Source organism: Pelophylax lessonae (genome assembly GCF_965119305.1).
Source record: "Pelophylax lessonae genome assembly, chromosome: 11".
In the NCBI taxonomy this organism is placed as follows: Eukaryota; Metazoa; Chordata; class Amphibia; order Anura; family Ranidae; genus Pelophylax; species Pelophylax lessonae.
In genome coordinates, this window is record NC_138778.1 from 208,083,221 (window position 1) to 208,110,664 (window position 27,444).

A 27,444-nucleotide genomic window follows, 5' to 3' on the forward strand; every position below is an offset into this window, starting at 1 on the left:
CTTGAATGTAACTGTTTTGGGGGATTTCCTCTTACTTCCTGTTAAAGTGGTTCTAAAGGTTGAAGGTTTTTTACCTTCATGCATTCTTCCCACAGCCCCCCCTCCGCATTATATTTTCCGATCCTGAACACAATCCAGCAATGTGCTCGAGAGCAGCTGCTTTCTCGTGTCTCTCTCTCCTCATTGGCTAAAAGACTCCTCTCAGAGCCATTGGCTCCCGCTGCTTTCATTCACAGCCAGTTAGAAAGAGAGCAGGGGCAGGGCCGAGCCCCGTTCAATGTATTTTAAGGACACATGGAGTGGGGCTCGGACGTGAGCACACATGAGTGCCCCCATAGCAAGTAACTTGCAATGGGGGCTCTTGGAGAAGAGGAGGAGCCAAGAGCGCCAGCAAGAGACCCGAGAAGAAGGGGATCAGGGCTGCTCTGTGCAAAACCATTACATGGAGCAGGTAAGTATAGCCTGTTTATTTATTTAACCTTTAATATCACTTTAAATATCTCTGAAACAGGAAGTGAAGAGACAGCAAAAAATAAACTACTAATATTGGTTTTAACCAATTCCTACTCTATAGAGGAGAAAAACACTTCTGCAAACAAAAAAGGTGCTGGAGATGGCAGAACAGCTACTGTGATTTCTGTGCTGAATGCACTGCATCTTTACTGAACTACATGCATTTATAATATAAGAATAATAAAACCAATCAGAGATATATTCCAGCGTCTAGACCAGGGGTCTCAAACTGGCGGCCCTCTAGTTGTTGCGGAACTACAAGTCCCATCATGCCTCTGCCTCTGGGAGTTATGCTTGTAACTGTCTGCCTTGCAATGCCTCATGGGAAATTGTAGTTCTGCAACAGCTGGAGGGCCACCAGTTTGAGACCCCTGGTCACTGTGCTTGTTTTATGCCCCTAACACAACCCAGGTAATTACACGCTGGGGTTGATTTACTAAAACTGGTAAGTGCAAAATCGGGTGCAGCTGTGCATGAGCCAATCAGCTTCTAACTTCAGCTTGTTCAATCAAAGCAGTTGTATCCCCTGTGCAAATAAAAAACCCTGCAGGACAATGGCATAATGTGCTAGTATGCATCGCATACTAGCACATTAAGAAATACTTACCTTAGAATGAAGCCCTTACACGGTCGACCGGGCACCACTGAGGGAGCTGACATCTTCCCTCTGCGTCTCTTCCGGGTTCGGCGGCTCCGGCGCTGTGAGTGGCCGGAGTAGCGATGACGTCACTCCCTTGCACGCGGGGGTTCACTTTCCAGCAAGGAGCTCTGAAGGCCTGGCCGGACCTTCAGAGTGCATGCGCCGCTGGTGTCAGCGGCTGCATGCAGGGTGAATATCTCCTAAACCGTGTATGTTTAGGAGATATTAATTTTACCTACAGGTCAGCCTTATTATAGGCCGCATTATAGGCTTACCTGTAGGCAAAAATAAAAAAAAAAATAAGCGGAATATACTACCGCTTTAAAGAGGTTGTAAACCCGAAAAAAAAAAAAAAAACCTGCAAGACAAAGGCATAATGAGCCAGTACGCATCGCATACTAGCTCATTATGTACGACTTACCTTAGAACGAAGCCCCGACACGGACCCCCGGACATCGCTGCGGGCGCTGCCATGATCCCTTGGCGTCTCTTCTGGGTTCGGCGGCTCCGGCGCTGTGATTGGCCGGAGCCGCGATGACGTCACTCCCGCACATGCACGCGGGAGTGATTTTCCGGCAAGCTCCCGGCAAGGAAAACTGAAGGTCCCCCTAGACCTTCAGAGCGCATGCGCCGCTCGTGTGAGTGGCTGCATGCACTGCAAATATCTCCTAAACCGTGCCGGTTTAGGAGATATTAATTGTACCTACAGGTAAGCCTTATTATAGGCTTACCTGTAGGTAAAAGTGTCAAACAGCGGGATACTACCGCTTTAAGCTTTGACAAAAAAAAAAGACTGGAAGCTGATTGGCTACCATGCACAGCTGCACCAGATTTTGCACTCTCCAATTTTAGTAAATCAACTTCATCGTGTGCAAACTTGTTAGAATAAATGCAAGCGCTCAGAAGATGCAATCACATGGATGTCTGGAGGGACAGCCATATGGGGGACACTGGGCGGGGCTTCTGCCAGGACAAGGAAAACTGCAAGGACAGCAGAGAGGAAACCGGCAATGTAAAAAACAGGAAGCGGCCCTTTTCCCAGCACAAGCCGGACACATCCTGTCTTACCATAAAACCTGATTTCATTACAACAATTATATAATCTGAAGAGCGCCAGATGCAGTTTGCAGAACACAATCTGACCACAACAGGGATAATGGACACATACTAAAGCCAACAAGCATTGCTGTACAATTACATAGATGTGGCTAATATATCAGGATTTGACTTAGCTATTGGCTATACACTAACAGTCAATACAATACACTAGTCCAAAATGAACACCACCATTAAATGAACACCACCATTAAATGAACACCACCATTAAAGAGGTTGTAAACTTCAGAAATTTTATTTATTTTTTTGAAAAACGAACACCTGAAAGACAAACACATAATGAGCTAGTTTGCATCGCATACTAGCTCATTATGAAATACTTACCTTAGAACGAAGCCCCGAAGTGCGGACTGCTCACCTCTCTCATAGGTGACATGTTGTCGCCCTTCTTCCGGGTTTGCGGCATCCAGCCATCTGATTGGCTGGAGCCGCGATGATGTCACTTCCGCGCATGCACGTGGGAGACGACGGTCACGGCACGGGGCTCTGAAGGAACGGCACGAGCGGCCGTTCCTTCAGAGCGCATGCGCCAGTGATGTCACTGACTGCATGTGAGGTAAATATCTCCTAAACTGTGCATGTTTGGGAGATATTTACAGTACCTATAGGTAAGCCTTAATATAGGATCACCTATAGGGAAAAGTTGCAGAGGAGGGTTTACTTCATTTTTAAAGGGATTGTCAATTTAGAAGGTTTATTTTATCCTAATGCGTTATATGCATTAAGATAAAAAACCTTCTGGTGTAGTAGCCCCTGACTTATTACCTACCTGAGCCAAATCTCAATCCAGCGATGTCCACGAGTCCTTCTGCCATCCAGGACTCTTCCTCCTGATTGGCTGAAACACAGCAGGGGCACCAATGGCTCCCACTGCTGTCAAAGTCAGTTAACCAATCAGGACAGAGAGCAGGCGGGGCTGACCCGCAGCTCTGTGTCTGAATGGATACACGGAGCTGCAGCTCAGTTTGGGTGCCCCCATAGCAAGTTGCTTGCAGTGGGGGCACTCAACAGGTGGGAGGGGCCAAGAGCAGCGAAAAGGAACCCGAGAAGAGGAGGAATCCGGGCTGCTCTGTACAAAACCAACTGCACAGAGGAGGTAAGTATAACAGGTTTGTTATTTTTAAAGAAAAAAAAAAAAAAACAAGAGACTTTACAATCACTTTAAGATAAAAAAAACCTTTATGCTCCCCGCCCCCCCCCCCCCTTAATGCTTACCTGAGCCCCATCTCGATCCATCGATGTCCAAGAGTGCCTCGGCCAACCGGGACCCTCCCTCCTGATTAGCTGAGACACAGCAGCAGTACCACTGGCTCCAACTGCTGTCAAAGTCAGTTAGCCAATGAGGAGAGAGAGAGGGGGCGGAGCGGAACTGCAGCTCTGTGTCTAAAATGGACACAAAGAGCAGCAGCTCTGGTGCCCCCATAGTAAGCTTGCTCTGGGGGCACTCAACAGGAAGGAAGGCCAGTAGCTCCGGCCGGGGATCTGAGGAGGATTGGGGCTGCTCTGTGCAAAACCACTACACAGAGCAGGTAAGTAGAACATGTTTGTTATTTTTTAAAGAAAAAACACATGAGACTTTAGTATCCCTTTAGGCTACATTCACACCTGAGCGTAGCGTTTTTCGCGCGTTTTTTACCGCGATTTTACCGCGATTTTTGCGGCGTTTTTTACAGCGATTTTACCGCGATTTTTACCGCGATTTTTGTGCAGGCGTTTTTAGATTGAATAGAGATCAATGGAAAACGCCTGTAATCTGCCCAAAAAGAAGCTCATGTACTTTTTTGAGCGTTGGGCGTTTTGTATACAGCGTCAAAACGCTCAGATGTGAACAGGGGCCATTGAAATGAATAGGATTTGTCTTGTTGGGCGTTTTGAGAGCTGATCCTAGAGCAGAAAAACGCCCCAAAAACGCCCCAAAACGCCTAGATGTGAACGGAGCCTCAAAGCTGACAAATTTTAACCACTTGCTGACCGCCCCACATATATATAATGCGGGGCAGCGGTTCCTACAGGCGAAATTCACATACCTGTACATGATTACCTCTTCCAGGTTTGCGGCGACCAGCTCCCGTGGTGATAGGACACAGCGGGAGCCAATCAATGGATCTGGCAGACTCGATCGTTCTGCCTATGTAAACAAGGCAGATCGCCGTTCTGTGAGGGGGGAAGACCGAGATCCTGAGTTTCTTCAGTGTTTTTAGATCATTTTGTCAGATGTTACTATGGGATAATGAAGTAGAATTACATGCATTTCATAAGCGTCAAAGGCTTTTATTGACCATTACATGAAGTTTATGCAAAGAGCCAATATTTGCAGTGCTGACCCTTCTTTTTCAAGACCTCTGCAATTCCCCCTGGCATGCTGTCAATCAACTTCTGGGCCACATCCTGACTGATGGCCGCCCATTCCTGCATAATCAATGCTTGGAGTTTGTCAGAATTTGTGGGATTTTTGTTCATCTGCCTCTTGAGGATTGACCACAAGTTCTCAATGGAATTAGGGTCTGGGGGGTTTCCTGCCCATGGACCCAAACTTTCGATGTTTTTCTCCCCAAGCCACTTCGTTATCACTTTTTCCTTATGGCAATGTGCGCCATCATGCTGGAGAAGGCATTGTTCCTCACCAAACTGTTCTTGGATGGCTGGGAGAAGTGGAGAAGTTGCTCTCGGAGGATGTTTTTGTACCATTCTTTATTCATGGCGGTGTTCTTGGGCTAAATTGTGAGTGAGCCCACTCTCTTGGCTGAGAAGCAACTCCAGACATGAATGGTCTCTCTCTCTCCTGATTGGCTGAATGATTTTGATTGACAGCAGCAGGAGCCAATAATGCCATGCTGCTGTCTCAGCCAATGAGGAGGGGAGTCCCAGGCAACTGAGAAACTCCTGCAACATTGATGGATAAAGACGGGCTCAGGTAAGTATTAGGGCTCTTTCACACAGGCGGACCGTTCAGATCCGCTTGTCCGTTTTTTTGGCGGATCTGAACGGTCCCCCCATGCATCCCTATGGGGCATCGGATGTCAGCGGAGACATGTCCGCTGACATCCGATCCGTCAAATCTGGACGGATGGAAACTAGGGCTGAACGATATTCGATGTAACATCGAATATCGTGGTGCGGACGTGGGCGATAGTCACATCGCTGGATCATGCGATATTGAGGACTCACAGTGAAGGTAGAAGAATACAGCCCGGCATCCGTCCCACATGTTAAGTCCGGCGTCCTGCAGCTCTCCTGACTGAGCGGTGAGCAGCGGCACAGGGAACCAATCACGCGTGCCTGCACACCTGATTGGTTCGCTGTGCCGCTACTCACGACGTGATTGGTTCGCTGTGCTGTGGAAGTATATTGTGGGGGACTGGGAGTGTGCTTCCGGTGCGAAGGAGTTGCCTGGTGGAGAGGACAACTCCCAGCGTTACCCCCACTTCCCGCGTTTCCGTCTGCCCCCAGCCAGAGAGATTCCCCCTCCCTCCGGGAGAACCGACTTCACAGCCCGATCATGAGGGAGCGCACATGGGCCGAGGCTGCCAAGAAGGTACCAAATACGGAGGGGAGGCTACTGTACCATGTACACCAGGAAGAGGCGGGTATAAATATTGCAATATATATCGTTGGGGAAAAAATATTGCATGTGATTTTTTTCCCCAATATCGTGCAGCCCAAATGGAAACCCTATTTTCCATCCGTCCAGCGGACCGACGGTCCGTTCCCATCCGATTCCCCCATAGAGATGTATGGGGAACTGACAGCTGTGTCTCCGCACTGTGTGCGGAGAACAGCTGTCATCCTCCTGCTCAGCAGGGGATCGGCGGATTGATCCCCCGCTGAGAAAAACGGACTCTGTCTGACGGACGGAGTGTGTGAAAGGGGCCTTAGGGGGGCCGAAGGGGGCTGCTGCACACAGGTGGTTTGTCTTTATCTTAATGCATGCATAGAATTCATTAGGATAAAAAAAAAAACCTTCTGCCTTAACAATCCCTTTAACTGGGGTAAGAATATTGTGCCCGGAGTAGGGCTTTAAAAAAAAAAAAAATGTCTTATGTAAGGAGTTCACTCTCCAGCACATATTAGGTATGAAACAGGGAAAAAAATAAAACATTGCTCTTACACCACATTAGGGCAGACCAGGCATGCAATTTATTTCCTTCAATCACGGGTTGAAGGAAAGAAAACTGCTTCATTCCCCCATCAATACAGTCAGTGTTGATGGGGGAATCCCTCCTGCAGTGCTATTGTGTTCTGCCGGTGGGTAGCCTTCCCTGCTGGATGAACACAATGATTACTGCTAGTGGCTATAGTAGTGACGGGGCAGAAACAATCCAACAGGCTGGTAGTACCGGATAGACTTTATTACAACTAGCCTGCCCATAGACGGATTGAAATTTGGCCGCTTCCTGCTGACCCAGGAGAATTTCGATCCGTCCATGGCCAGCTTAAATTCCACAATCGGGTTCTACTTCTGCCGTGCATTTAATCACACTTACGCTTTTTTTATTTATTATTTATAGCCTTTCTAAAAGATTAACATGATTGTTATTTGGCCAGTTTAGGTACACGCTGTCCTCTGCAAAATTCATGAGCCAGTGAGCACAATCCTGGAATAAACAGCAGAGAAAACAGTATGTCTATGGAGGCATTGCCCACCAAGGTCACCAATGGGGATCAAGGCTTATTGCTGAAGCTCAAGGATCGAAATTTCAGAACACAAGGTTCCCCTGCAATGAACATTTTCTACTAATCTACAGATAAAGATTTGCTGACTCCTCCTGGCTTTTATCAGACTGAAACGCAAGAACTCATTTTTCTGACCAGTCCAAAAATTCACTAGGTAGTGACCACCTATCAACCCAAAACTCTTCTTCTATGGCCCATTTCAAAGGCCTTTATGGTCAGTTCTTTGAATCTCATTGGAAGCTCTATGCAGGTCAATGGACTTGTGTTTTAGCTGGAGTCAGGTTTTATAAGAGGTCAGGGACTATTCTCCATTCACCAGGCTCCTCTTATGACTAAAATATCACACTGGGTAGACTGTGTATAGAATTTTAAGGCTCCTTTCGCACAGGGAGTCCGTCAGACAGACTCCGTTCTTCTCAGCGGGGGATCGATCCGCCTATCCCCCGCTGAGCAGGAGGATGACAGCTCTGTCTCCACGCTGTGTGCAGAGACAGAGCTGTCAGGTCCCCACTCTTCTCTATGGGGGAATCAGGTGAGAACATTCTCATCCGATCTGCCAGACGGATGCAAAATAGGGTTTCCATCCGTCCGGATTTGACGGATCGGATTGGATGTCACCAGACATGTCTCTACTGACATCCAATGCCCCATAGAGATGCATGGGGCATCCGTTCAGATGCGCCTGAAAAACAGACAGGCGGAACTGAACGGTCCACCTGTGGGAAAGGGGCCTAAAGTGGTTGTAAAGGTTCATTTAAAAAAAAATAAAATATGTTATACTTGCCTGCTCTGTGCAATTTGTTTTGCACAAAACCCCAATCGTGCTCTTGTGTCCCCTGCCAGCGCTTCTGGCCTCTCCCCCCCCACTCCCTAAGCATGGGGAGCCAGTGGCTCCCACTGCTGTGTCTCAGCCAATGAGGAGGGAGAGCTCCGCTTTCATGCACATTGCTGGATCGAGATTGGGCAAGTTTTAGAAGGGCTGTGGGGGGGGGGGGGGGGGGGAGCTGCTCATTGAAGCACAGCATGCACGAAGGTAAAAAACCTTCACCCTTTACAACCACTTTAAGGCTTGGTGCACACTGTTGCAACCTGCAGTTTGACTTTGCCAGGCGACTTGAGTACTACTTTAACAATTTCAGCCCCGGAACGTTTTACCCCCTTGATGACCAGGCCATTTTTTGCGATTCGGCAATGCGTTGCTTTAACGGACAATTGCACGGTCGTGCGACGCTGTACTCAAATAAAATTGATGTCCTTTTTTTTTAAAGGGAGTACAAATAGTGAGTATGACTTCCTAAAAGACTCCGTAGCTGCCAGGCACACTCTGATTGCCTGAACCACATCCAAGGAATGCAAGGCAATTTCCTTAGAATGTTTAGGCCTGGGACATATTGAAGGCAAAACAATGTCTTCATTCAAATGGAAGTCAGAGACGACCTTTGGAAGGAACAACGGACAGGGACGAAGAACCACCTCACCTCTGTAAACCACCAGGTAAGGTAAACGACAAGACAAGGCCGCCAGCTCCGACGCCCTGCACGCAGAAGTAATAGCCACCAAAAAGGCCACCTTCTGGGACAACATAAGCAGGGGAACCTCCCGAAGACTTTCAAAAGGAGGTTTCTTTAGAACTGACAGCACCAAATTGAGGTCCCACAGCGGCAATGGAGAACACACTGGAGGAGCCAAGTGTCGAACTCTCTGGATAAAAGTACGCACCAAGGAATGTGTGGCCAATGGACTTTGAAAGAAAACCGCTAAGTCCGAAACCTGACCCTTGATGGTACTCTAGGCCGAGCGCTGCTAAACCCCCTGTTGGAGGAAAGACAATATCTGAGCAACCGAAAAGGAGCGAGGGGGAACCCCAAGAGACTCACACCTTGCAATGTACGTCTTCCAAGTTTGATGGTAGATCTTCCTAGGAGGTCGATTTTCTAGCCTTTAGCAGCGTAGGAATCACCAATTCAGACAAACCTCTATCCTTCAGCACCTGGCTTTCAGCAGCCAAGCTGTTAAATCTAGCGAATGTAAAGCAGGATGGAAGATTGGCCCATGGGACTGCAGATCTTCCCTGAGAAAAAGTCTCCAAGGAGCACTGGCGACCAGCCATACCAGATCTGGGTACCAAGACCGGCGAGACCGAACTGGAGCCACTAGAATGACTGGAATTCCCTTCTGCCTCGATCCTGCACAGGAGTCTTGGCAGAAATTTTAGAAGGGGGGGCGTAAAACAGACGATACTGACTCCAAGGAGTCACTAAGGCGTCTGGCGTTGGTTAGAGGATCCCGAGACCACGCCACTAACCTCTGTACATTCCTGTTGAGACGAGAGGCCATCAGGTCCATCTCGGGAGTACCCCACTGGAGACAACTGATGAAACACCTCCGGAAGGGTAAACGCCAAAAACTGATAATGCTCCTCGCTCATGCCAAAATGGAGGAAGTGCTGGTGACCAGCACATATTGGAATGTGAAGGTAGGCATCCTTGATGTCGATCGAAGTGAGAAAATCCCAGATGGAGGGGCGTCACTACCGTGCGAATGGACTCCATTAGTAACTTCCGAACTCGCACAAAACAGTTTAGCGCCTTAAGGTCCAGAATTGGATGTACCTTACCTTCCTTCCTGGGAACTGTAAACAGGTTCAAGTAAAACCCCTGAAGAAAAGGTTCCGAAGTCGGAACCAGAACAATCACCCCTTGAAGTAACCATTCTTGCACTGCCCCAAAGAGATCCTGCAAGCAAACTGGGGACAAGCGCAGGTTGGCAGGGAAGAACCTTTCCGGAGGATAAGACGGAAACCTCGATCTTGTAGCCAGACCGAATGACTTTGCGGACCCACTTGTCCTGTACTAGAGGTCCATAAATCCAGCAAAGACGCCCCCCCCCCCACCCCAGATACAGGTGAGGGCGCCCTTTCATGCAGAGGAAGCCTTGTCCACAGGTCTGAAAGAGCCCACTCGTGGCTTGCCAGACCAGATCCTCTTGGAACCTCCAGTGGAGGGCTCCTTGCCCTTGGAAGCCTGCGGAAGAAGAGTACTTTTCCCCCTGTGAGGCACCTAATGATGTCATCCAAGGAAGCTCCAAACAGGCTAACCCCCACAAATGTGAGATCAGATAAGGCCTTCTTAGTAGTCTGGTCCACAGACCAGCATTTCAGCCACATAATACGCCAAAGGACCACTGCAGACACAGACAGTCTAGAAATCAAAGGAGCGCATCCAAAGGGGCATCGAAGAAACTGTAGCCCCTGGACCAACTGATTCACCAGTTCTGTAAAGGAAAGGAGAAGCTGTTCCCCCTCCAGGTCCCGCTGTAAAGGTTTAGCCCACTCGGTCAGAGTTTGCGACACCAGGGCAATAGTAAATAATGGCCTAGGTGCCGAACCAGCCACAGTGAATATATGGTGGGCCAGAGTCTCCAACCTTCTATCAGCCGGATCTTTTGAAGCCGGAGACTTCTCAACCGAAATTAAGGTGTATTTATTTAATCTGGAAACAAGCGGGTCCACTACCAGAGGTACTGTCCACTTTTTAGGCAGGGAATCCTCATAAGGATACCGCATTGCAAAACGCTTAGGGACCGCAAAAGTGCGTTTTGGGCAACCCCGCGGTTTTGTGACATTACCAAAGTAAGCGGGAAAGGGGAACACCCTCACCGCCTTGGAGGACCTGTGGGTGCAAAAAGGGACCGGCACCTCCGATGCAGCATTAGCCACATCCTCCTTCTTTAAAGTGTCACGCACTGACACAATCAGAGCATCCACCAGCGCCTTTTCATGCACGGCTAGAGGAGCAGAGGAATCATCCTCACTATCTGAGCATATCTGGACACAGACCCAGAAGGGTAACTCGCATTCACAGTGGCCGAATCAGATTCAGAATCTGCAGAGGCAGATGAAGCAGGTGAAGGCGGGGGACGCTTTTTTCTGCTAACCCGTTTACCCAGGACCAAATCCACCTTGGACACTAAGGACTCCAGGACCGCAATCAGTGCAGTCAGGGTTTGTTGGGACCCGGAGGGCCCGGCCGCCTCTGAGATCTGGGATCAGGTGGGGAAATATGCTCCAGGGACTCCATTAGTGAAGAGGGGGACCCACACAAAAAAAAGTGTATAACACTGCTAGGGGCACCCCCATCACACTGGCGGCACCACAGGGCCCAGCACAGAGCACTACTACTCCTATAGCAGAGAGAGGGAGAGAGAACCCCACAAAAAGACAACACCACCAAGCTAAACTGCACACCACGCAGGGATCAGGAAAAGAAAGATCCAGGAGTCAGCACTAGGGGGATGAGGAGGGGTTCTCATCACCACATTATCGTCATATAGCTTCAAAAACATGGCCACCACTATTTTCAATGAGAAAACCACAAGAAAATGACTGCCGAGGCCACGCAAATATGGCCGCCGATCTACAGCACAAAAGGCTACAAAAAATAGAAGCCCCGAGCGGCACCAGGGGGCCTAGGGGGGACCCCAGGAGCTCCGCACACAATGCCAGCAGGAAGGGGGGCCCTGGCAAGAGCCCCCACCAGGTACAGCCCCCTCCCAAAAAGTCAATCAGTCACCGGTGGCACGCTCCCTCCCACCACCATCGCCAGCTCGACACCCCAGACCAACCTTAAGGATATGGCCACCCCATAACAAGGGTAACAAGTCCGCAGAGGACCCCTGAGAAAGTTGGGGAGGCACTGCATGGGAAGGAGGGCAACCCAGGGGTCCAACTGTCCCAGGGTGGGGCCCACGTCCACCCCGAAAACCTCCAGGGGTAGAGGGGGGACAGCTACTTACCATAGCAGGAACAGGGTGGGCACCGCTCCTGACAGACCATAGCTCCATCGGAATGGGGGCTGTCAACCAGGAGGAACGATGCGACTAAGGCTGAGACCAGATCGTATGCACCCTCGTGAGACTGTCAACTCGAAGGTCAGCCCCAATTAAGTGGGGCTATGTCACGGTCAACCTAGCGCGGAACTGAGGCCTGCGCGCGCTCGCTGGCCAGACTGGGGGGACCCTCTGGATCTAAACTATCCGGTCCATCGCCCAGTCCGGCGGTTGATTGTAGATTCTAACAGGAACAAAATAACAAAGATAGGAAAAAGTTCCATTTGAAAAAGAAAAAAAGTGCCAGGACCAGAGATCCCAGCAGTGCCTATAGCTGAGAGTGGGAGTATACCCCCTGGGACTGCCCATAGGCGTAGTCAAGCTTTTTCCTGCCTAGTGTCCTACTCCTCTAAAGGGGCAGTATAACTCAATGGTCAAGACGATAAGGAGCTGTGTCCAAGAATGAACGAGAGAGAAATAGGGTTACCACCCGTCGATTTGGTGGACAGGATCGGATCGGATGGCGGCGGGTGTCACTGCTGACATCCTTTCCTCCATAAGGGGGAATGGAGGGTCCGATCAGGTCCACCTAAAAAAACGGACAGGTGGACCTGATTAGAAAGCCTGTGTGATAAGGGGCCTAATGGCAAAATTTCCCAGGAGGGATCGGGGAAACGCAAGTTTGCGGAGCTGCAAGCTTTGTTTATCGGACAGCCTAGACCAGTGATGGCGAACCTTGGCACCCCAGATGTTTTGGAACTACATTTCCCATGATGCTCATGCACTCTGCAGCGTAGTTGAGTATCATGGGAAATGTAGTTCCAAAACTTTTGGGGTGCCAAGGTTCGCCATCACTGGCCTAGACCAAAAATTGTTTTGAAGACCGATCCTGGTTTTTGCCTGGCAGACCTTGCACTCTTTTTGTCTGGTGGGCAAAAACCAGCCATACAACCTCATCAGTGCAACCAGGTGCTAGCAATAAGATCAGCCATGCCGAATCCCAATCTGTTGATCTCCCCAATCTCAGCGATTCAATGGGCAGAGAGTGAATCTTGCCCATTGAGGAGGTCTAAAGATCCAGAGTGGACATGGCTGGTCTTATCAACAGCACCGGGTTGCACCGAGGTAGTTGCATGGCTGACTGTATCCCAGAGAAATTTTCATTAAAAAAAAAAGGATCAATGGTTTTCTGATGGACAAAGGCTTGAAGCTCCATGAGCTTGCCTGGTGCTGCCCTGAAATGAAATTTGGGAAATCCCTTCAATCTCACTCTATAAAATGAAGTGTGCTGCTGGCAGGATCACCAGCTTATAATGAAACAAAGCCTGAATAAACGAAAACAAATGCAGCCACCATATCTAGGGACTGGTAAACTGCAATATATTACGTTACGGGGTTTAGATAGATTTTAATCTTCTCTCTTGTTCTTTTTCAAGTCTAACTTTTAAGAAGAAAAACACATCTTCTGTTGATTTTGATTTTTACATTTTTTTTTGCTTCAGTGGCTCCTTGTTTCTTGCCCCACCCTGGTTTAATCTGCCTTCAGGGCTGCCCCTCGTCTGGTTCCATATTGATATACTATCTAAACCATGTTGTATTTGGACAACACAGTCACAGAGAAAGACTGCAGAGCAGGACACACCCTTGGGTGACAAGAAAATAGTGACACCCTACCCTGCTAGACTGAGCACAAGACACATGGCTGGTCTGTCAACTATTTTTTACCCTGAGGCTCAAACTGAAAGGCAGAAGAAAGCCACCCGTACAACCCTGTGCAAAATCACAAGCCTAGCAGCCATGGCCCTGTGCCTTTAAAACCAATTCAGGAATGGCAGCTTTAACATTTCTGACTCCTTCATGGTTGGAATTCACCATAAACAATGAATTAAGCGTCCTTTCACACAGGCCATCCGATCCGCCTGTGGTGAATGCATTCCTATGGACTGGCGGGTGTAAATGGACTTATGTCTGTTTACACCTGCCTGCCTCCGAGTCCAATCATGCCTCCTAAAAAAAATAAGGAGGACTGTGTTTTCCTCCATTTGGGCAGACTAGATCAGAGGCAGCCAAGTCTGTTTACTCCCGGCCACCCATAGAGCAGAGTGGGGTCTGTCTGTGTCTGCTCTGCCAATACTGAGCAGACATGGACCTGTCATTTGCCTGCTCTGCTCTGAACAGTTAGGGCTCTTTCACACGGGCATTCCGATCCGATCTGCCTGTCAGTTTTTGAGGCGGATCTGACCGGATGCCCCATTCAGCCCTATGGAGCAGCGGATGTCAGCGGTGACATGTCCGCTGCCATCCGCATCCGATCCTGTCCGTGAAATCCGGACGGATGGAAACCCTATTTTCCATCCGTCCTGGGGATCGTATCGGATGGGATCGGATGAGAGCGGACAGGCGGTCCGCTCTCATCCGATTCCCCATAGAGAGCAGCGGGGCTCTGACATCTCCCTCTCCGCACACAGTGTGGAGACGGAGCTGTTATCCGCCGGCTCAGTGGGGATCGGCGGATCGATCCCCGCTGAGCAGAGCACGGTCCGCAACAGAATGCGGACCGTGTGAAAGGGATCTTGTGCGGAAACCCTGCTGACTGGAGCGCAAACAGCTCATGTGTAAGGACCCAAAAGCTGAAGTTTAACCTGCTCACATATTAAAGGACCGTGGGGCAGCCGAGGAGCGCGGGGCAGCCTAGGAGCGCGGGGCAGCCTAGGAGCGCGGGGGCCGCCCGTGGGGCAGCCGAAGAGCGCGGGGTCCGCCCGTGGGGCAGCCGAAGAGCGCAGGGGCTGCCCCTGGGGCAGCCGAAGAGCGCGGGGCCGCCCCTGGGGCAGCCGAAGAGCGCGGGGCCGCCCGTGGGGCAGCCGAAGAGCGCGGGGTCCGCCCGTGGGGCAGCCGAAGAGCGCGGGGTCCGCCCGTGGGGCAGCCGAAGAGCGCGGGGTCCGCCCGTAGGGCAGCCGAAGAGCGCAGGGTCCGCCCGTGGGGCAGCCGAAGAGCGCGGGGTCCGCCCGTGGGGCAGCCGAAGAGCAAATTGTGTCTTTTTGTGGAGAGCTGCCAAACCCAAGTTATCAGGTTAACCTAAGGACTTCTATTGTTATCAGTTAGGGATCCATGTCCAGCGCCTCATCCCTACCTCTCCTCTACGTCCCAATAAGGACAACAGCACTTCCTCATCCATTCACAGGAATCTGGGAATGGATGGACTACATGTCCCATCTGTAACTGGGGCAGAGGGACTTACAGATCCCCCCCGGCAGTAAGGGGCGATGTCACCATACTTGTAACCCATTGCTTACTGCCTCCAGAACCATAACAAAGTCAGTCTAGACCTGGGATGTAAATCGTGGAGTCTGTGCCCTGAACCCGTGACACACCGATCGTGGTTGCAATGCTCTGCAGACTGGAATGCAAACATCGAACACCTGCCGGTCTTTATTTTATTAATGTGGGGACATGTTTGCAGAAAAGTGGACTACGCCCAATTGTGCAATCAGATTGTAATGTCCATCTTAAAGGGGGCTGTACAATCACATTTTACATTCTCCTATTTTCTGGCCACACATACACAATACAATCTGACTGTAGAGCACCCTTTAAGATGGACATACAAGTTACAATCCCACTGTAAAGCCCTCTTTAAGATAGATGCATACGATACAATCTCATTGTAAAACCCCTTCTATGATGTACAGCTTACAATCAGGTTATAATGTGTACGTCCCTCTTAAAGGGAGTTGTACAATCAGATTGTACCTGTATGTCCATCTTAAAGGGGACTATACAATCTGATTGTACAACCCCCTTCACATTGGATGTACACATTACAATATGACTCTACAGCCCACTTTAAGATGGACGTATGTGTTGAATATGATTGGTCACACACGTTACATTTTAATTGTACAACCTCCTTTATTCTAGTCATACAATCAGATTGCAACGGGTTCACTCATTCTAAAGGTGGGGCCATACAATCCGGTTGTAACAAGTATGTCTATCTTAAAGGAGACTGTACAATTAGATTGCAACGGGTACGCCCATCTTAAAGGAGCCTATACAATTAGATCGCAATGGGTACACCCATTTTAAAGGGGCCTGTACAATTAGATTGAAACAGGTACGCCCATATTAAAAGGGACTGTACAATCAGATTGCAATGGGTACGTCCATCTTAAAGGGGCCTGTACAATCAGAACGCAACGTTTACGCCCATTTTAAAGGGGACTGTACAATCAGATTGCAACGGGTATGCCGACCATAAGGGGGCCTGTGCAATCAGACTGTAACGGGTACGCCCATATTAAAGGGGACTGTACAATCAGATTGTAACGGGTACATCCAACTTAAAGGGGCCTGTACAATCAGATTGCAATGGGTGAGCCCATATTAAAGGGGACTGTACAATCAGATTGCAACGGGTACGCCCATATTAAAGGGGCCTGTACAATCAGATTGCAACGGGTACACCCATTTTAAAGGGGCCTGTACAATCAGATTGCAACGGGTACGCCCATATTAAAGGGGACTGTACAATCAGATTGCAACGGGTACACCCATTTTAAAGGGGCCTGTACAATCAGATTGCAACGGGTACACCCATTTTAAAGGGGCCTGTACAATCAGATTGCAAGGGGTACGCCTCTGAGTGTACAGTCACCTTTAGGATGGATGTACCCATTGCAATAGGATTGTAGAGTTCCCTTTAAGATGGATGTACCTTCTCACAATCTGACTGTTCAGTCCCCTTTTAAGATGGGCGTCCCCGTTGCAATCTGATTGTACGGCCCCCTTTAAGATGGGCGTACATGGTACAGTTCGGTTGTATGATCAGTATAAAGGAGATTGTACAATCATAATGTAAGTGAGCCTGATTGTACAATCTCCTTTATACTGATCGTACAACCAGACCGTACCGTGTACGCCCATCTTAAAGGGGGCCATACAATCAGATTGTACTGTGTATGGGCAGCATAAAAGATTGTACAATCATAATGTAACATTTATATGTGTCCATATAAGGGCACTGACATCACCAGCACCCCGCCCCTTTGTTTACATGCGCTATGGGGGCGGGGAATGACCCAGCCCGCAGCTGATTGGAGTAAAACCAAGTGAGATTTCGATGCCCGGATGGAGAGGAGTTCAGAGGTCGCCCCAAAGGCTCATCTCCAATACTCGGATTGTATTGGATAGGTGTCAGCCATGGCACCCATCTTACCTCTTCTGGCCTGACCTTCCACCAATGGGGTTGCCATGGTGACCTGCAGGCCTCTGCAGAAGCCTGAGCCCAGTAAGGTGGTGACAGGTGCCCTTTAAAATATAAACAAATACTTTGATTGGAGGAAACACAGGTCTCACAGCCCTGTCACCTCCCTAAATGACAAGGACACCATGATAAGTCCTCCTCACATGACACAGCCACCTCCACACCCCACCACTCAGTATAATGGGGGGGACACAGTGACCGGGGCCGCCATGTTTGTACACACAGCTACAGGGGGGCACAAAAGGGGCGCACACACCCGACTGACAACACCACCTTCCCCCCTATTCCAGCTCACCCTGCCCGCCGGGTTCCATCTCTTCGCTGACCGGAAGTTGTCGCAACTCGCTGGGCGGAGCCTCTCCACGGAACGCTCCTGCAGCAGCTGAGCTGTCACGTTCAGCGATTGCGTCGCAACGTCATCTGCGAGCGGCGTCGCCTGGCAGGGGGCTCGGGCGGCCATGTTTTTGGTGGGAGGCGGTAAACTGCATCATAGGTCTCTGAGTAATTGGTCTAAATACTGATAATAGGCCTGTAAGTGACATTATAATCACAATAGGCTCAGGAAAGTAATACATTTTTTACTAAAATACTTAAATGGCCACAGTAGGTCTTAGAATGGTGACAGGATTTACAGGCCTCAGTAATAAGTTGAGTTGATGGTGAATATGTGAGGAGAAATAGTGACATTTATGAAAGTTCTCTGAGCTATGACAGGACTTCTAACAGGTCTATCAGTAATAGGAGTGATATGTGAGGAGAAATGTGATAGTCATAGTAGGCCTCTGAGGTAAATACGACCTCAGAAGTGAGGGAAGAATGGCTGCAGTGTGATGTCACACCACTTATTCTGCATAGCACCCTAATACATCATGGCGGGGTCTCCAAACTACAAACCCGATTCCAAAAAAGTTGGGACACTGTACAAATTGTGAATAAAAACAGAATGCAAAGATGTGGAAGTTTCAAATTTCAATATTTTATTCAGAATACAACATAGATGACATATCAAATGTTTAAACTGAGAAAATGTATCGTTTTAAGGGAAAAATAAGTTGATTTTACATTTCATGGCATCAACACATCTCAAAAAAGTTGGGACAAGGCCATGTTTAGCACTGTGTGGCCTCCCCTCTTCTTTTTATAACAGTCTGCAAACATCTGGGGACTGAGGAGAAGTTGCTGAAGTTTAGGAATAGGAATGTTGTCCCATTCTTGTCTAATACCGGCTTCTAGTTGCTCAACTGTCTTAGGTCTTCTTTGTCGCATCTTCCTCTTTATGATGCGCCAAATGTTTTCTATGGGTGAAAGATCTGGACTGCAGGCTGGCCATTTCAGTACCCGGATCCTTCTTCTATGCAGCAGTGTTAATTTTGGCAGCAAATTTCGATTTCGTTTTAGTTATAGTCTTTTGACTAAAATGCCATTTTAGTTTTAGTCGTATTTTAGTCATCTGAATTGTTTTAGTTTTAGTCATATTTTAGTCGACTAAAATCTACAGAACATTTTAGTTGACTAAAATCTCATACATTTTAGTCAACTTCAAATCGAATAGGTTTGCATTATTTAAACATTTCTCTAGCATTTCCAAATTAATTGTATACTCCTGGAGTAAAAATCTAATAATATGTTATTATAATGTTTGAACACGCACTACAGACACAGATTTAGCCATTGTGATATATAAAATATTGCTTTTTGACAAACTGAAGTGCAACTTTAAAATACAAAAAAACGAAAAAAACTGTAAACTCCATTGGCTGTAATGTCATTGCACATATTACCTGAATATATTACCAACATTAAATATTAGGGAAAAATAAAAGAAAAGCCTTTTTCTTAATTGTTTAGTTTTCAGCAGCTTAGTAGATGCCCCTTACTTATGCGTATGCGGTGGTGCAATACATGTTTAAACTTCATTGTGCTATTATTACCGACTCTGGATGGAATTGTGTTGCCGATTTAGAAATGGCCAGCAGAGGAGTGTTCATTTTGATCATGTCAATTTTCAATTTAGTTTTAGTTATAGTCTTATGACTAAAATGCCATTTTAGTCATCTGAATTGTTTTAGTTTTAGTCGTATTTTAGTCAACTAAAATTGTGTTAATTTAGTCGATGAAAACATTTTAGTCTACGAAATTAACACTGCTACGCAGCCATGATGTTGTAATTGATGCAGTATGTGGTCTGGCATTGTCATGTTGGAAAATGCAAGGTCTTCCCTGAAAGAGACGACGTCTGGATGGGAGCATATGTTGTTCTAGAACTTGGATATACCTTTCAGCATTGATGGTGCCCATGCCACACGCACTCATGCAACCCCGTACCATCAGAGATGCAGACTTCTGAACTGAGCGCTGATAACAACTTGGGTTGTCCTTGTCCTCTGTAGTCCGGATGATATGGCGTCCCAGTTTTCCAAAAAGAATGTCAAATTTTGATTCGTCTTCCACTTTGCCACAGACCATTTTAAATGAGCCTTGGCCCAGAGAAAACGCCTGCGCTTCTGGATCATGTTTAGATATGGCTTCTTTTTTGGCCTATAGAGTTTTAGCCGGCAACGGCGAATGGCACGGTGGATTGTGTTCACCGACAATGTTTTCTGGAAGTATTCCTGAGCCCATGTTGTGATTTTCATTACAGTAGCATTCCTGTATGTGATGCAGTGCCGTCTAAGGTCCCGAAGATCAGGGGCATCCAGTATGGTTTTCTAGCCTTGACCCTTACACACAGAGATTGTTCCAGATTCTCTGAATCTTTGGGTGATATAATGCGCTGTAGATGATGATAACTTCAAACTCTTTGCAATTTTTCTCTGAGAAACTCCTTTCTGATATTGCTCCACTATTTTTCGCCGTAGCATTGGGGGAATTGGGGATCCTCTGCCCATCTTGACTTATGAGGAACACTGGCAATCTGAGAGGCTCTTTTTATACCCAATCATGTTGCCAATTGATCTAATAAGTTGCAAATTGGTCCTCCAGCTGTTCCTTATATGTACATTTAACTTTTCCGGCCTCTTATTGCTACCTGTCCCAAGTTTTTTGGAATGTGTAGTTCTCTTGAAATCCAAAATATTTGGCATTACATTTTAAAATGTCTCACTTTTAACATTTGATATGCTATCTACATTATATTGTGAATAAAATATAAGTTTATGAGATTTGTAAATTAGTCCATTCCTTTTTTACTCACAATTTGTACAGCGTCCCAACTTTTTTGGAATGGGGTTTGTATAACCCACAGGCCAAATGGGCCCCATATAGGGTCAGTGGTGTATCCCCAATGTGGGCCCACTAAACTCTCACTTCAGGTCAGCAGAGGTCTGCTTCTACCCCACCAAGCCCCCAGTTCAGGTTCTCACTATTGTGCTGTAATCCCCTCCATAGTTGGTTGTTAGGACTGCCAGAGTTCTAGCAACCAATCACCTGCTTGCCCCAGTATTCAGCCAGCAGCTACAGCCACGCTCCTGGCTCATGGCTCTCACCCTGCAGTAGGGCTCTCATGGGGACCCTGATGCAAGGAGGACTCAGATGGGGACCCAGATGGGGACACTGGTGTAAGGATGGACTCAGATGGGGACCCTGTTTTAAGGAGGGACCCGATGTAAGGGGACTTTGATTTGCTCTTACCCTGCTGTTATAGCCACTCTGCAAGTTTCAGATATAGACTGACCCTGATGTAAGGGCCAACTCTGATGGGGACCCTGACGTAAGGTGGAAACTGATGGGGAGCCTGATGTAAGGGCCAACTCTAATGGGGACCCCGATGTAAAGTAGGGCTCTGATGGGGACCCTGAGGTAAGGAGGACTCTGATGGGGACTCAGAATGGTGTAAGAATGGACTCAGATTGGGGCCCTTTTTTAAGGAGGGACCTGATGTAAGGAGGCTTTGAAGGGCTCTCACCCTGCTGCTATGGCCACTCTGGAAGTTTAAGATATAGACCGACTCTGATGTAAGGGCCAACTCTGATGGGGACCCTGATGTAAAGTAGGGCTCTAATGGGAACCCTGAGGTAAGGTGGAAACTGATGGGGACCCTGATGTAAGGGCCAACACTAATGGAGACCCTGATGTAAAGTAGGGCTCTAATGGGAACCCTGAGGTAAGGTGGAAACTGATGGGGACCCTGATGTAAGGGCCAACACTAATGGAGACCCTGATGTAAAGTAGGGCTCTAATGGGACCCTGAGGTAAGGTGGAAACTGATGGGGACCCTGATGTAAGGGCCAACACTAATGGAGACCCTGATGTAAAGTAGGGCTCTGATGGGAACCCTGAGGTAAGGTGGAAACTGATGGGGACCCTGATGTAAGAGCCAACACTAATGGAGACCCCGATGTAAAGTAGGGCTCGGATGGGGAGCCTGATGTAAACGGGGCTCTGATGGGGACCCTGATGTAAGAAGGACCCTGATGGGGACCCAGATGGAGACATTGATGTAAAGACGGATTCAGATGAGGACCTTGTTTTAGGGACGGACCCAAATGTAAGGGGATTCTGATGGGCACCCTGACATAATGCGGAATCTGATGGGGACCCTAATAGGGATTCTTTGGAAGAAGGAAGTCTGATGTAAGGGAGAACTCTGATAGGGACCATGAAGTAAGGGGGGGGGGGGCTCTGAAGGGGACCAAGAGCTGAAGAGGGACTTTAATAGGGGCCCTGATGTATAGGGGGACTCTTATGGACACCCTGATATTATATATAGGGAGACCCTGATGTAAGCGGAGACTCTTATAGGGACTGTGATGTAATAGCAGACTCAGATGGGAACCCAGATGTAGGGGGGGGGGACTCTAATGGGGACCCCAATGTAAGGGGAGCTTTGATGGGGACCCTGATGTAAGGAGGGGGGCTCTGATGGAGATGGTGATGTAAGGGGGGACTCTTATGGGGACTGTGATGTAAGGGCAGACTCAGATGGGAGCCCAGATGTAGACCCTGATGTAAGGGGGGGGGGGCTTATTGGGACCTGATGAAAGGGGGGCTCTGATGAGACTTAATGGCTCAAGTTTATTTAGAATTTCCTCGGTTTGTGTTACTGAAGTCCTTTCTCTGGTCTGAATCATATCGATGTATTTACAAAATATACGTTTACTCATTCATTTAAATGTATTTATTAATTGATAAAAGTATTTCATTTTCCAGCCCAGAAATATTTGTCCAATATACAGTGTGACCCTTGTACTGAAAAGTTTGGGGACCCCTGCACTAAGACAACACGGCTCCAGTGGACCTGCAGTGCAGCGCACCACAATGCATGGTAAAGTACTGCATCAGAACTAATGCAGCAAATCTATACCTGTGCATTGGCAGAGTATTCAAAAATAATGGGTGGCCTTAATACTCTATACCAGTGATGGCGAACCTTGGCACCCCAGATGTTTTGGAACTACATTTCCCACGATGCTCCACTATGCTGCAGAGTGCATGAGCATCATGGGAAATGTAGTTTCAAAACATCTGGGGTGCCAAGGTTTACCATCACTGCTCTATACTGTTTAAAATCCAGTCATACACAGTTTCACCCTGCTCTGCACATGATCAGTGGCTCTCCCATTTTAAGCATTTTTAGGCACTGCTGAGTTTGTAGAGGCTTATCTGCTGACAGCTTTAACCACTTAAAGACTGGAAGGATCTGCCCCCTTAATGACCAGGCCACTTTTTTTCAACTTGGCACTGCGTGACTTTAACTGACAATTGCGCGGTCATGCCACGCTGTACTCAAACGAAATTTACGTCCTTTTTTTACCCACAAATATTCTTTTGGTGGTATTTGATCACCTGTGCGATTTTTATTTTTTGCGCTATACACAAAAAAAGAGCACTATTCTGAAAATAAATCAATATTTTGCACATTCTGCTATATAACATTGCCAAAAAACATAAAATTAAAAAATCAAAATTTTTTAACATTTTAGGCCAATTTGTTTTCTGCTATATATTTGGGTAAAAGAAATCGCAATAAGCGTATTTTGATTGGTTTGCGCAAAAGTTATTGCGTCTACTAACTAAGGGAAAGACTTATGTCATTTTAATTTTTTTTTTACTAGTAATGACGGCGATCTGCGATTTTTTGCGGGACTGCGACATTGCGGCGGACAGATCGGACCCCTGACTGACATTTTTGACACTTTTGGGGGGACCAGTGACATTACTACAGTAATCAGTGCTACAAAATATGCACTGTTACGGTAATAATGACACTGACAGGGAAGGTGTTAACCCAGTGGTGATCAAAGGGTTAAGTGTGAGCCTAGGGGGTGTTTTCTAACTGTATGAGGGAGGGACTTGTGAAATGAACACAGAGCGCCTGTGATCCTATTTAGGAGGATCGCAGGCGCTCTGTGATAATTCCAGAGAGAACAAAGGTCTGCTGTGTTTACAACAGCTGACCATTGTTCTCTCTCAGTGGGGAGCGATGGCGGGTGGCCGACTGCAATTGGTGCCACGGATCGGCATCCCCGTTGCCTAGTGTGAGCGGGAGCACACCGCCGGCGGCACGCGCTCGCCCCCAGGACAGCTCCTGCGAACTGACGTAGCCATACGTCGATTCACGCACCCGAGCCAGTCTGCAGCGGGTGGTCGGCAAGCAGGTAATAACGATAATACGTAAACAACTCACAAGGTAATGATATGTAAGCGCTCCTCAAAAGAATAAGAGTCCCCGCTGTGTACGACCGGAGGGTTGGCAATCCTAGTCAGGGAGATCGGATAGAGTCTTTGGCTGAGTGGGTGAATAGCAACACTTCCTGGAGCGGGTCCAAGCATTGGTGTGCACAGCCTATTGCATTAGGGTGTGCACCCCAGAGCACAAACACACATATGTGTATCAGTAGAGCAGTGGATGGTGACAGTAGAGCAGTGGACGGTGTCAGTAGAGCAGCGGATGGTGTCAGTAGAGCAGTGGATCGTGTCAGTAGAGCAGTGGACGGTGTCAGTAGGGCAGTGGATGGTGTCAGTAGAGCAGTGGATGGTGTCAGTAACGCAGTGGATGGTGTCAGTAGAGCAGTGGACGGTGTCAGTAGGGCAGTGGATGGTGTCAGTAGAGCAGTGGATGGTGTCAGTAGGGCAGTGGTCGGTGTCAGTAGAGCAGTGGACGGTGTCAGTAGAGCAGTGGATGGTGTCAGTAGAGCAGTGGATGGTGTCAGTAGAAGCAAAAAGAACAAAAAAGGGCGCACCGACCTAGCGCATTATCCTCAATATAAGGCTTTATTTGAATGACATTAAAAATGGCTACTCACAGACGTAGATAAAAGTAAAACGTATCAAGCTGGATTGCTCAAAAGTACGTGTTTAGTCCATATAATCGTCCATGATGAGATGACTGACGCGTTTCGAGGCCTAGCCTCTTCCTCAGAGCCACGGTGTCAGTAGAGCAGTGGACGGTATCAGCAGAGCAGTGGACGGTGTCAGTAGAGCAGTGGACAGTGTCAGTTGAGCAGTGGATGGTGTCAGTAGGGCAGTGGACGGTGTCAGCAGAGCAGTGGACGATGTCAGTAGAGCAGTGGACGGTGTCAGTTGAGCAGTGTACGGTGTCAGTAGAGCAGAGATTGGTGTCAGTAGAGCAGTGGACGGTGTCAGTAGGGTAGTGGATGGTGTCAGTAGGGCAGTGGACGGTGTCAGTAGAGCAGAGATTGGTGTCAGGGCAGTGGGCGGTGTCAGTAGAGCAGTGGGCGGTGTCAGTAGGGCAGTGGACAGTGTCAGTAGAGCAGAGATTGGTGTCAGTAGGGCAGTGGACGGTGTCAGTAGGGCAGAGGATGGTGTCAGTAGAGCAGTGGATGGTGTCAGTAGGGCAGTGGATAGTGTCAGTAGAACAGTGGACGGTGTCAGTAGAGCAGAGATTGGTGTCAGTAGGGCAGTGGATAGTGTCAGTAGAACAGTGGACGGTGTCAGTAGAGCAGAGATTGGTGTCAGTAGGGCAGTGGATAGTGTCAGTAGAACAGTGGACGGTGTCAGTAGAGCAGAGATTGGTGTCAGTAGGGCAGTGGATAGTGTAAATCGTTTTTATTTTTATTATTTTTTACAATATTATTTTTTATTATTTTTTGTAAAATTTTTGAGGAGCTCCATTGGCAGGCTTTGGTGAAATATCAAGGCTCAAACAGAGAGAAAGGAACAGAGCTTCCCCAGTCCCTTTCTCTGCAGCCTCGGCTACACTGGACAATGAATGAATGGGGCTGAGGGGCTTCTTGTTCATTCACAAGCTGAAGCATAGTAAACATAGTTTACTGTGCTTCAGTTAAGAATGAACACAGGAATAATTGGTACAGGTCACTCACTGTGTCCATTCATTCATCCACCCTGAATGATCCACTGCAGCAGCAAGTGGGAAAGGAGAGGAGAGAAGCTGGCAGCACTGCAGGGGGAGAAACAGGGGATGCCAGGAAGCAGGGGGAATCATCACTGCACAGGGTGCTTAGGGTGTGCCTAGGCACACCCAGCACACCCTGTGCGCATGCCTATGGGTTCAAGGTTCCTGGGTCACAAGCGATAGGCGTAGCACATGTTTTGGAGCGCTTACATATCGTTATCTTGTGAGTTGTTTACTTATTATGGCTATTAAAGTCTCATACTGCTACTCTTAGATGGCGCTGCCTCTCTTCTTATACATTTTTATTGCTGTCTGCTGCCTGGCAGTACTAGTGATTACCGTTCAGTCCATCACTGGGACAGGAAGCGAGGGAAAATCTCTCCAATGGGCTCACAGAAAAAAATTAAATAAAAAAAAAAATTAAATAAAAAAAAAATTAAATAAAAACTCATACTCAAAACAAAATAATAATAAGGGCTGAAGTTGGGGTTTAATGTTAGTACATATAAAATGTTACTCCTAAAAGTGCCTTAGGGTCCTTTCACACTGTCTGTTTCCGTCGGTAGATCCGCTGAGCAGGCGGATGACGGCTCCGTCTCCGCTCTGTGTGCAGAGATGGAGCTGTCAGATCCCCGCTGTCATCTATGGGGGAATCGGATGAGAATGGATCGCCTGTCCGTTCTCATGCGATCCGATCCCCTGGACAGATGAAAAATAGAGTTTCCATCCGTCTGTATTTCACAGACAGGATCAGATCGGATAGCAGAGGGTGTCAGCGTAGATGCCTCCGCTGACATCCACTGCCCCATAGAGATGCATGGAGGATCCGATCAGGTCCGCCTGAAAAACTGACAGGCGGATCTGATCGGATCGTTCGTGTGAAAGGGGCCTTAATGCTTTACATTCTGTTTTTTTTCCAGGTACTTACCTCTGTGCGGTGAACATATGTGATAACCATGTCTCTGTGTCCAATGAAAGTGTGTGGAAATGCACTGTAAAATGACACATAGCGGGGTAATGTATTTGCATGTGAAAATATCTTTATTCTATTTATTTATTGCATTCTGGGAAATCGCTTTGCATGCTGGGAGCCTTACTGCGATTTTAAATTACAAACACTGCGTAGCAAAGCGCTGGGAAAGCGCATAGGTTTGAAATTATGGTCAATTGCCTTTCCATTTATACACCTCCTACCTCGGTACGTAGCCTGAATTCAATGCTTAATTTCATTTAATCTCTTTTTTATTGAGTTTTCAGAAAATGGGAATACAATTACAATTGTACATATTGCCATAAAGGACACATTGAAAGGAGAAGGACTGTAAGTACATTTAAATCGCAGCTAAATTTAAAGTTAATTTGGCTAATTGCATTTTAATCCTTTTTCATCTTGGTCTTCTTCCTTTAAACAAAGCTTGATTCTTTTTTTTTTTTTGTAATCTTTTCTGCCATTCTCTGAATTTGCATTTGTCAGTATTCATTGCACGCACCTCAGGTGATTATTGCAAATAGATCGCAATTTTTTTTTTTTGGGGAATGTTATATAGCAGAATGTAAAAAATATTTTTTTTTCAGAATTGTCGCTCTTTTTTTGTTTATAGCGCAAAAAATAAAAATCGCAGAGGTGATCAAATACCACCAAAAGAAAGCTCTATTTGTGGGAAAAAAGGACATCAATTTTATTTGGGTACAGCGTCGCACGACTGCGCAATTGTCCATTAAAGTAAAGCAGTGCCGAATCACGAACTAGGGGCCTGGTCATTAACCTCCCTGGCGGTAACCCCGAGCGTGACTCGGGGTGGATTTTTCAGTGCAGGATCGGTAACCCCGAGTCACGCTCGGGGTAGATGTGCAGAGAGCGCAGCGGTGTCTCTTACCTTCTCCTGGCGATCCAGCGATGATCTCTCATTGCTGTGACCGCCAGCCGAGAGTCCCGCCGCTCCTCCGTCCTCCGTCGGTGTGATGACTTCCTAGTTCCGTTCCCTGCAGCAGCAATGCTTGATGGGAGCGGAACTAGGGAGGGAAATAAAAAAAAAACAAAAAAAAAAAAACGTTGCACAAAACACAAACACAACACATTTTATATTATATATATAT

At 47.7% G+C, this 27,444-nt stretch overlaps 1 protein-coding gene across 5 annotated transcripts in view; it reads right to left on the minus strand.

Annotated features, from left to right (window-relative positions):
• TPD52L2 (TPD52 like 2) overlaps positions 1 to 17,437 on the minus strand; it is a 51,104-nt gene extending 33,667 nt beyond the window's left edge. For all 5 annotated transcript variants that reach the window (XM_082271547.1, XM_082271545.1, XM_082271546.1 and 2 more), the window contains exon 1: positions 17,329 to 17,437. In XM_082271547.1, coding sequence (XP_082127673.1) covers positions 17,329 to 17,347 — 19 coding nt within the window. In that variant the 5' untranslated portion in view covers positions 17,348 to 17,437. The remainder of the gene's footprint in view (positions 1 to 17,328) is intronic.
• Between the last annotated feature and the right edge of the window lie 10,007 nt (positions 17,438 to 27,444).